The sequence below is a fragment of the Macrotis lagotis genome, chromosome 8 (assembly GCF_037893015.1).
Source record: "Macrotis lagotis isolate mMagLag1 chromosome 8, bilby.v1.9.chrom.fasta, whole genome shotgun sequence".
In the NCBI taxonomy this organism is placed as follows: Eukaryota; Metazoa; Chordata; class Mammalia; order Peramelemorphia; family Peramelidae; genus Macrotis; species Macrotis lagotis.
In genome coordinates this window covers 171,641,027-171,652,255 of record NC_133665.1, presented here as the reverse complement: position 1 = coordinate 171,652,255, position 11,229 = coordinate 171,641,027, and the positions used below count along the sequence as shown (strand labels likewise).

The 11,229-nt window shown below is 55.6% G+C and overlaps 1 protein-coding gene across 1 annotated transcript; it reads right to left on the bottom strand.

The window, feature by feature from the left end:
- Positions 1–7,451: 7,451 nt before the first annotated feature.
- Positions 7,452–10,838, bottom strand: FEZF2 (FEZ family zinc finger 2). The gene is made up of 5 exons (XM_074196088.1): positions 10,440–10,838; positions 9,915–10,406; positions 9,549–9,683; positions 9,137–9,269; positions 7,452–7,711 (listed from the first exon to the last, which is right to left on the bottom strand). Exons 1-5 carry the CDS (start codon positions 10,836–10,838, stop codon positions 7,452–7,454), a joined length of 1,419 nt encoding a protein of 472 aa, XP_074052189.1.
- Between the last annotated feature and the right edge of the window lie 391 nt (positions 10,839–11,229).

Below are 11,229 nucleotides of genomic sequence, written 5' to 3'. Positions count from 1 at the left end.
GGGCCTTTGTGGCGGCTCGATGGCGGCCTCGCGGGCGCGGCCCGGCCCCGGCCCGGCCCCGCGCCTTTGTCCCGCCGCGCCCCGCGCCGGCGCGCCCTAAGGAGCTCGGCGGCCAATCAGCGCGCCGCCGCCGGCCCCGCCCCCGCCCCGCCCCCCGGCACGCCCCGCCCCGCCCCCCGGCACGCCCCGGCACGCCCCCGCCCCGGCCCCGCCCCGCCCCGCGCGCTGCAGGGAAAAGGCCAGCGCGGCCCGGCTTGTTTACGGCGCCGCCGCCCCGCCCCCGCCGGCCCCGCCCCGCCGGCCCCGCCCCCGGCCCCGCCCCCGGCCCCGCCCCGCCCCGCCCGGCTCCGCGCGCACCTGGGCCCCGGCTCTGCTCCCCTCCTCCAAATCCTCCACTTCCTTCCCCGCTCCCCTCCTCTCGTCCTGCCTCTCCTCCTCCTCTTCCTCCCTTTCTCTCCTCTTCCCCCGTCACCCCCCCCATTTCTTTTCCCTTTCCTTCCTCCTCCTCCTCCTCCCCTCTTCTCTCTCCTCCCTATCATGTTCTCCTGCTTTCCTTCCTCTCTTCTTCCCTCCTCCCTATCGTCCTCCACTTGTTCTCTCTTTCCCTCCTCGCCATCGTCTCCCACTGCCTTCCCCTTCTCCCTTCCCTCCTCTCCTTCCCCCTTCCTCCACTTCCTTCCTATCTCCCTTCTTCCTCCCCTCCTCTCGCCCTCCCTCTCCTCCTTCACTTCCTCCCTTTCCCCTCTCCTCCCTTTCAGCCTCCACTGCCTTCCTCTCTCCTCCCCTCCCTCCTCCTCCTCTCCTCCCTCTCATCCTCCACTGCCTTCCTTTCCCTCTTTCCCTTCCCTTCCCTTCCCTCCCCTCCCCTTCCCTCCCCTCCCCTTCCCTCCCCTTCCCTCCCCTCCCCTCCCCTCCCCTTCCCTTCCCTTCCCTCCCCTCCCCTCCCCTTCCCTTCCCTTCCCTCCTTCCCTTCCCTTCCCTTCCCTTCCCTTCCCTTCCCTTCCCTTCCCTTCCCTTCCCTTCCCTTCCCTTCCCTTCCCTTCCCTTCCCTTCCCTTCCCTTCCCTTCCCTTCCCTCCCCTTCCCTCCCTCCCCTCCCCTCCCCTCCCCTCCCCTCCCCTTCCCTTCCCTTCCCTTCCCTTCCCTTCCCTTCCCTTCCCTTCCCTTCCCTTCCCTTCCCTTCCCTTCCCTTCCCTTCCCTTCCCTTCCCTTCCCTCCTCTCCTCCTCCCACCCTCCTCCTCCCACCCTCCTCCCTCCTCCCTCCCTCCCTCCTCCTCTTGGGCGCACTGGCTCCCCAAGTCCATTATCATTTGCTGAACTGGAAAGGGAGCAGGGCCGGCACGCACACCCAGGCGAGCGAGGCCCACTGAGCCTCCAGGCCGCCGCATGCCCGCCCCCAGACCCCCCAGCACCGCGTCTGGATGCTGGCAACTCCTCTGTGTCATTCTTTCCACGGAGGAACCTCTAACCCGCCTTAGGCAATGGGACTGATCAATCTGTTCTCTTCGAGGCGGCGGCTTTGGAAGAGAGGGTTTTTTTGAGTCTTGCTGGCAAGACTGCTGAAGTGTGAGCAGTCACGGACAGAAGAAACATCTTGTGGGGGAAAAGATAATTGGAGGCTTTTGGGTGTCGGTGACAGAACCCCCTCCCCCGCAATCGCGTTCTTAATATTTCCTTGAAAGTGTGGGCTATGCAATTTAAGCAAGGTTAGAGTGGTCCTAGGCGGCGGGTGACTACCTCGTTGGAGCCTTTTATTCCCGAGGGGAACGACAAGTCCTGCCAACACTTTGAGACGGAGTGGGGAAAACCCCGGAGCTCTTCACCCCACCATTCCGATACACGAAGAATTAGGAAGGACTCCTCCCTCAGGCTGAGGACTGCTTTCTGAGCCCAGCTGGGCCAGGAAAGGAGGCTAGAAAGTTAAGCAGTCTCCTCCCCTCCGGCCCCTTTATCCTTCAGACGCAACCCCCCCCAGGAGAGAGACGGTCCTGAAATACAGGAGGACAGCCAGGAAACGAACTGAAGGCTTTTCCTAGGGGAGGGCATGGAGCCCGGCTAGGCTTTCCAGTTGTTTTGGCCAAGTGTGTGTGTGGGGGGAGAGACTACCTTCTCCAAGAGGATAGGGATGTCATGCCAAGACGTGCAAATGACTTGGAAGTGATTTAATGGAATCGGATTTATCCTGGAGAAGACAGGAATGGAACTCTGGAGCTCCAAGGCTCCCAGGCCTTCGAGGAAGGTAGCCAAAGGAAGCTGCCTGCAAACTCTTACCTGGATCTAAAGGTCTATTTACTCTGTTTTTGGTCATCCCTTTTCAGCCAGGCAAAGATCTCTTCTGTCCGTTTGGGGTCATTGAGACACCCCCCCCCAACAGAAAAAGGTGGATGGCCTGAGCAATTAACATTTTAAAGACAGGATGATTTCTCCCGGAGAGATTCGAGAAGAGCTTTGCAACAGGACTTCTCAAAGTCCTTTACATTGAGTGTTTTGGAAAGGGGGGGGGGGGAAATGGAGAGGGGGAAGAGACTGCTGTTTTCGATTTGATAACTTCAGCTCCAATCTATCATTTATTCTGGGGTGGGAGGAAGAACAAAAAAAACCCCATCGTCTCCCCCAGTTTTTGCTTTTAAATTAATTACACTTATCCAACCTGTCTTATAGAATTGCTGTGTGGAAAAGATCTGAAAATGTGAAAATAGTCACAAAATAATCGTTGTTCTTAGATTGAATTTCCAAGAAACGACAGCGTACAGATTTTCACATGGGCCAAGAGTGACGATTCCTGACCCAGAGATCCACTCTTGGTAATGTTTGTTGACTGACTCAGTGAGGGCGTTGCAGGATCGTCTAAAGGGAGATGTGACCTCAGAAACTATCTAGTTCAACCTCCCCATTTTCCAGATGAGGAAACTGAACCGACCTGAGTATTATCTCCATTTTTTACATAGAAGTTCAGTGACTTTCCCAAAGCGGAACAAACAAGCATCCTAAGCAGAATTTCTGATTAAAAAGATGCTGCCGATTTCTAGTCTCTCTCCTCCAGATAAATCTCTGATCCCCAAATCTAATATCATTAACAACAGCAACAACAAAACTTCTGCCCACCTTTTGCTGGGGAGGGGACCTGGTGGAAATTCATGGATGGATCGAACGGAATCATTTCTCCCCTAGGAAAGGCTTCATGTCCCTGACATCAGGTTCACGAGGTACCCATAAAACTTAGAGATCATGAAAATGAGCTTCTGCCCATCAGCCAGGAGAGAGACTTAGGAAGCTAGCTGCTGCTGCCCTATCACCTGACTCTTACACAAGACGGGGATTTTCTGGGCAACATAGAGTCCACAGGGATTCCAGAGCAGAATCTACATACTCCAATGGGCCCAAACCTCCCTTTGCCAAGGCATTCCAGTCACAGAGAAATCTAACATTTAAATTCTCCCTCCTTTCCTCTCTCCCTCCTTTCCCCACTCCTCCCATCTCCCCAGACTTGTTGGAGCTGTTGGGGGAGGTGGTGGGGAAGAATCAAAACCATATCCTTTCAGGAAATGGAATTATAATGCACATGTTCCTATTTCTGAATCGGAGACGCTAAAAATACCCAGCGACAGTCTGATGAAGCTGTTGTCGGCCTCTTTACAAATAAAGTTGACAAATTCTCATTTTGCTTTCAATGGGCATGTGAGTCGGGGGAACCATGGGGTGGGAGCCAGAAGGATGCAAAGAGACTAAAGGGACTGTTCAGTCTGGGCCTCAGCAAGGTCCTAAAACGAGGACTCCCTCGTTTCGAGGAGCCTAAGGTCTTTCTTTGTAAATCCACTGGCTTCCTGGCCCCACTGGAATCAGGCATCCCCCCACCCCAAACCCTCAAACTTTGGGTTTGTTTCCAAATCGTGCAGTGATAGTGGAGAGAATGAGATAGCTTTAGATCAGAGATCAGACAGTGGCCTGTCTATTCCACTTACAAGAAAAGATATTAATGACCCAAGAGTCAAGCCACCGTTTTTGCCAGGCTCACCTTTTAGCATAGAATATGAGATTTGCAGGGGACTTTAAGGATTGAGTAGTTCGACCCACTCCTTCTGCAGCTGAACAAATTAAGAGTCTGAAACAGGTTCTGACGCCAGATCACAGATTATTAGATTTGTCGGGGCCCCTAGAGATCAGAGACCATAGATTTAGGTCTTCAGAGGCCAAGCTCATCTAGTCCAACCTCCTCCTTTTACAGTCGAACAAACCGGGACCCTGCTCCTAAGCAGCTTTCGGATATAGAGCAAAGAGTTCAGAGTTCCAGGGGATTTTAGAGATTCCTCCATCTCCTCTTTTACAGATGATTCAGTTGGGATCCTGCAGCAAGAATACCCCTGGCAGATAAAGCAGAGAAGAACTCCACCTCTCCTCACATTCAACTTTTCAGTCTGAGAGGCCACATTGCCTCATCTCCTAGCCCTTCCCATCCCCCCAGGCCCTAATTAAAGCCCGTTTCGGGAGGAGGGAGTGGAATCCAGGGTGATTGAGCTCTCTGGGCCCCCACCCCCAGCATTTCAGCCACTCAAGCTGTGGGGTGCGCCGTCACCCCCTCTCCCCCCCCTTCACACACACACACACACACACACACACACACACACACACACACACACACACACTTAAAGCTCTCTAATCAGTCCCCAGACAAAGCCTGGCGCGTTTATTTCCATGTTCATTGGCGAGCTTGGGCTGAACCGCACGCACACGGACCGCAACCCGCGTCCCTTTTCTCCCCTGGAATAATATTGTTCCAAAAGACGTGGGTTGAATAGGCGCTTGGATATTAAAAAATAGGGGAGGGCGGCAGCACCGGCTGCAGAGCCGGGAGTGGGGGCTGCGCAGGGGGGCCTGGGGGCTGCGCAGGGGGCCTGGGGGCTGCGCAGGGGGCCTGGGGGCTGTGCACGGGGGCCTGCCTAGCGCGCCCGTTGATGTAATCCAAATCGTTGATTATCCATATTCTGATCAAACAGGGTTCAGGCGGCCGGCCCCCCTCCTGGGAATGATTAGATGATTAATGTAATGCGGTTTGAAGGGTCTCTGTTTTCTCTCTTAATTTGGGTCATTACTCAGAAAGCGAGCGTGAGATCATTTCATCAGCATTCGAGAAAAAAAAAGAGAGATAGCTATTCAGGAAATTGTTTAAATGCGCCTTAATTAAGAGACCAAAAGGTGACATGTTAGATTATGAAAACCGTCATTATCCCGCATTTCATGCGACTTTAATTCGGGGGTGGAGAGAGAGGGGGACCCCTGTCTTAAGTACCCGATGAATAATCATAGTCTTCGGAACATGAAATCTGAAATAAGGAAGGCAGCAGCCCACGATGGTTTCCATCTGAAGTCCAACGAAAAACATGAGAGGGATGAGATGATTGTGGCTGTTGTAAATAATGATACAATTTCGTGCCAGTCGAATAAGGTAAGGTAGAGGTGGGGCTGTGGAAGCGCACCGAGGTGCTTAGGGGCCGAGGTCCTGACGCGAGCCCCCCTATTCTTTCTTCTGTCCAGGGAGAGAGAGAGAGAGAGAGACCCTGTGGACAGCTGGGGGGGGGGGGACTGAGGAGGGGGACGGAAGAGGAAAGGGGACCTGGTGGGCGGCTCCCTGGCCTCCCGCATGCGGGGCTCCTTTGCCCCGCTTTGGAAAAGGCCCGATTGTCCTCTCTGTGCTCATCTCCCTTGGGGATGAGCTCCAGGCCACAAGTCCCTGTAGTCGCTGCCCTTTCCAAAGAGAAGAAGAGAGGGAGAAGAGAGTTCCCCCCGGAGTTTTTTGGGGGGCAGCTTCTTTGGGGGGGTCCAAGAGGCAAAGGCATGTGGCGTCGGGGAGTAGGTGGCCAGTCTTGGAGCCAGTCCTCGGCCTTCCTGGGGCTGCGGGAGCAGCAGCTCTGGGAACCAAGGCCCAAGGAATTAAAGGAATGGAGAGGAGTAGCCCGGAAATACGCACGGGCCAATACTGTTGGAAGAACCTGAGCCCTGCCGGGGCGCACCTACGCGCGCCGCCCCGTCGTCGCCGCTCCCCGCCCTCCTTTCTCCCCTTCTCTCCCCACTGTGCCCGCCAACTTCCCCAAGCAGACAAACAGAAGAAACTTCTTCCCGAAGAGCTGTCCAGGAGCCAGGTGCTACCTGGCCCGACTCCACACTCTGCATTTCCTCCGCAGCAAGACAGCCTTTCTCCCCTGGTCCTGCGTAGGAGATTCAAACACCCTAGCCTAACGCTTACCCTTCCCTTTGCAAAGCTCAGCTCCCTGCAGCTCACACGTCAGTTAAAGACAACACCACAGACTCCAACAAAGTGTTTCGCCTTTCGGTACCCCTTTCCCACCCCCAGAGGAGACCAAGAAGTCCCCCAGGCCACTAGGGTAGTGACCAGCTCAGTTACCCAAGAGCACCCCACAATCGTTTGGAGGTTTCTCTTCCAGCTCCGGTTCCAACGCATCGCTTTCAGTCAAGTTCCCGGCTGGCTTGAAAAATACAAAAGATAACTTTTAGAAATATGGTCAGAACATCAGCTGCAGGAAGGGAGGAGAGAAGGGAGAGAGGAAGGAGAGAAGAAAGGGAAAGAGGGAGGGAAAGAAGGCAGAAAAGAGGAGGAAAGAAAAAAAGAATGGTTAGAGGGAAGGAAGGAAGGAAGGAAGGAAGGAAGGAAGGAAGGAAGGGAGGGAGGAAGGAAGGAAGGGAGGAAGGAAGGAAGGAAGGGAGGAAGGAAGGAAGGAAGGAAGGAAGGAAGGGAGGGAGGGAGGGAGGGAGGAAGGAAGGGAGGAAGGAAGGGAGGGAGGGAGGAAGGAAGGAAGGAAGGAAGGAAGGAAGGAAGGAAGGAAGGAAAGAAACAAGATGGAAGAGGAAAGACATTTCCATCCACTGCCCTCTCCCAAGGCTGGGGAGAGGGCAAAGAAGACTCTTGCGAATGGAATCGGTTTATTATAATCATATATAGATATATATTCCTTAATCAATCATACATGGAAATTTACAGAAATGTAGAAAGTGGATGGGCTCATAATACAACTCCTTTATATTCAGTCAGTGTCGAAAAGTTAGGTTCAGATAGTCTACCCTCCCCCCCACCCTTTGTCACCCCTTAATAAAATGTCTCCGGGGAGTTCTGAGGTCCAGGACTTCACTTTAAATAAGTTTCCCCCTCTATGTACACATGTGGGGATGTGTGTGTGTGTGTGTGTGTGTGTGTGTGTGTGTGTGTGTGTGTGTGTGCACAGTTCCCTAGTCATAGGGAGACGTTTTAGCTTTACAAAATAGATGATGGTCTCGATAAATAGATCTAACCTCTCTTCTGTATGTATATATATATATATATATATATATTTATATATATATCTCTATTTAAATCTTAGAAATCAGTGTCTCTCTAGTCTCCGAGAGGCAGGCTGCGCTGTGAAGGGAGGGGAACCAGATCCTGCTCGGAGGGGAAGCTTTCAGCTCTGCACAGTCCGGGGCAAGTCCTTTGTGGAGGGGGCTCCAGGGGCCACACTGTCGTGGAGTTTTCTCACGTGCTTCTTTAGATCAAAGTTTCTGCAAAATCCTTTCCCACAAGTGGCACAAGTGAAAGGCTTCTTGTCGTTGTGGGTGTGCATATGAAAAGTCAAGTTATAAATCTGATGGAAAGCCTTGTTGCAGATAGTACACTTGTACTGTTTCTCCCCACTGTGGGTCAGTTTGTGATTTTTGTAGTTTCCTACCAAAACAAAACGAAAGAAAGAAAAAGAAGAGAATTAAGTCTGACCGGTTGGCAGTGATGGTGGAGGAAGAAGCCAGAGAAGATTCCAGGGTCCCAGGCCTGGCCAGGCAGGGGGATGGGGGTGGGGATTTAGGCTTCAATTGTTGCCCCAAGGAGGCGATGCTTCATTAGGCTGGGTCCCACAAGTGAGAGTCAAGAAGTTGTCAAACTTACTCTCCATCAATCTGGAGAGGGAGAAGGGGTGCAAAAGCAGTGGAGCCCGGATGCAATGACTTCAAATGAGGAGATGGAGGGAGGGTCAGAGTTCTAACCGAGAACACCCAGAGCAGCTTCCTTGCCTGCCTTCTCACTGCCCCTGTCTTGCTGTGTGTTTGTGTGTGTGTGTGTGTGTGTGTGTGTGTGTGTGTGTGTGTGTGTGTTTAAAGGTATTCTTTCTCTCTTCCAGACTTTCCCTTTGGGAAGTCAGGGATTCTTTCTTTGCTCCGGGAAATGGGAAAAAAATTTAAAGTCTCTGGGTTGGGCTATATTCTCAAGGTTTTATTTCCCTCTACCTCCATCCAAACTATTAAATATATTATACATTTGAAATTATATACACACATTTAGTATGCACACAGAGACTAAATGTATATGTAACCTGCCACCCTTATACATGCATGCAGGCTGAACATATAGGCGCACATACTTAAATATATATGTGACCTCAAATTATATAGATTTAACAGGCACATATGTGGCCTCAAATGCATACTTAACTCGATGTGTATATCCATCCGATGTTTATGTCTGCATCTAGTTGTCTAAGTAAAGTTGGGATTACTCAGTCAGAGCAGAATCTGAGCACGTCTTAGGAGGAAGTTAACAAATTTCGTTTTGCCCGCCTCAGATGAAGAAGCCCTCAGGGCCTTGTTCTTCCCCTCTGGCTTTGGGGCTGAACTTTGGGGCCTTTCTAGCCCACCTCCAGTGCCCTCCTCTCCTGGCCCAACCTCCCCACTCTATTTCCCGGCCCTCCTCTTTCCCACCTCCCTCTCACTGCTGTCCAACAACAAGTCCAATGAAGGAAGACCTTCCCAAACTTCTCCCGAGGAGTCGATCTTTCGGGAGGGTTTTGCTTTTTCTTCCATTTCCTTTTGAGAGTTAGGAGATGGATTTTGGTTTTGAGAGAGAAGACCTGCCCTCTCCCACCCCCTCCCCTCCTCCCCAGCCCAGGCCCAAAGACGGAGTCTCTGCTAGGCCGGTCCGCTTGGAAAAAAGAAGGGAAGTGTTTTGGCCGAAGGCCGTTTAGGGCCCAAACCGGGGAAAAGCAGATTCTTTCCCTCATTTTCTCTCCCATTCCTTCCCTCCCTGGCCTCCCCTTTCTCCCTCCCTTGTCGTCCCCCTCCCTCCAGGGAACGGCCCGTCCCAAGAGGTCGGCCCCAGTACCTTTTTGGTGGAACCCTTTCCCGCAGAATTCGCAGACGAAAGGCTTGTAGCCCGCGTGGATTCGGATGTGCGTGTTGAGCGTGGAGCTCCGGTTGAAGGCTTTGCCGCACTGGTTACATTTGTGAGGTTTTTCCTGGGGTGGAGGAAGGGGGCGGAAGACAGAGAGAGTTTGAGGCGAGGGTCCCCCAAAGTGGAGGAGATGACCCAGTTAGGGAAAGCCTAAAACTCTGGCCTCTTCTGTCCCCTAGCTCTGAGAGAGAGAAAGAGAGAGAGTGGCTCGAGGGGGATCCCTGGGGCCCCCCTGTCCTGCCCAGCCCTCTCTCTCTCTCTCTCTCTCTCTCTCTCTCTCTCTCTCTCTCTCTCTCCTGGGGAGGGTGCCCCGGGGGGCTCCCGGGGGCCCGGGCCCACCTACCTGCGTGTGGATGATTTTGTGTCTACACAGAGTGCTGGCTTGCCGAAAGCCCTTCCCGCAGACTTTGCAGACAAACGGCCTGGCTCCCGTGTGGACCGGCATGTGACGAGTGAGGTTATAGTGAGCGTTAAACACCTAGTGGAGGGGCGGGACACGAGAGGCCTTTGGAGGGCCAGCACGGGGGGGGGCAGAGGGGAGCTCGTCTCCCCCCAGCTCCGCGGGCTTCCTCGGTTGGCATCCCCTGGCCCTGGCCCTGGACGTGGGCAGCCTAAGGGTTCCCACGCCCCCTCCGCGGTGCCCCCCGCCCGCCTCCCGCGGGTGCCGCCGGGAGCCCCCTCCTGCCCAGGGGCGCCCGAGCCGCCTCACCTTGCCGCACACCTCGCAGGTGAAGTTCTTGGGCTTGCCGTCCGCCGAGCCGGCGGCCAGTTTGCCGTGGCCCTTGGCTCCGTTGCGCTCCGCCGTCAGGGCGGTGTTCTCCTTCATGACCTGGTCCAGCTGGCCGGGCAGGCGCTCTTTGTGGGGGTAGGGGGCATGGGGGAACTTGTCCGCGGCCAGCGTGGCCAGCTTGGCGTTCTCCAACAGGAAGAGTTTCTGGTGGGTGGCCAGGGAGGCCGGCGACTGGGCGTTGAGGATGCTGGAGGGGAAGAGGTGCCCGTTGAGCAGCTCCGACGGGGGGTACGCCGAGGACTCCAGGTAGTTGAAGTAGTAGAGGGAGCCGTTGGCCGGCAGCCCCACGGCCTGGTTGATGACCTGAGGCTTGATGACCCTGCCGGTGGGCAGCACGGCCGGCGCCAGGCTCAGCTCCGCTTTGCAGCACATGCCACAGTTCGCCTTGCACAAGCCGCTGGCACCGCAGAGCTGGGGGCCCCCGGCGCCCCCGGCGGCCGCGGCGGCGGCGCCCCCTCCGCCGCCGCCGCCGCCGCCTCCGCCGCCGCCCGCGCCGCCGCCGCCTCCGCCGCCGCCCGCGCCGCCGCTGCCGCCGCCGGCGCCCCGGAGGCTGTTCTTCCAGAGCTCGGTGTAGCTGAGCAGCGTTTTGGACGGCATCTCGTAGGCCAGCGGCTGGATGGGGATCATGCAGGGCAGGGACGAGCACAGGCTGAGCATCTTCTTGGCGCCGCCGTCCACCTCCGGGGCCCCCGGCCCCCGGCCTTCGAAGGGCGGCTTGGGCTCCGAAGTCTTGGCCATGATCCTCTCGATGGAGAAGGCCAAGGTTTTGGACGTGGCCGTGGACGCTGCGGTCCGGGAACAGGACGTGGGCACCATGGGCTCCAGGGAAGTGGAACTCGCCATGTCCAGGAAAGTTCCAGCGCGAGCGAGGAAGCCGGGGTGCTGGGGCGCGGGGGGCGAGGTGCGGGGCGAAGCCGGCCTGCCTCCGGGGCTAACTCTGCGTTCCAGAAAAGGCAGGGAGAGCCATCCGTTGGGGAAGCGCCTCGTCCGAGCCGGGGCCACCCATCTGCCTCCCAGTGAACCCCAGCCCGAAACAATGAGCGCCCCAAGGGGACCGGACCCCCACTCCGCTACCGGCTGGCGCAAAAGGAACCCCCCCCCCCATCCCGACCTCCTCGGTTTAATAGAGGGCCGAGGGTGGGGGGTGGGGAGGGGGGAGAAGGAAGGAGGAAAAAGGTGGAAAATGAAAGAAGGGAGAAAACGACCCCCCAAACGCCCCCCCCCCAGCATTCCT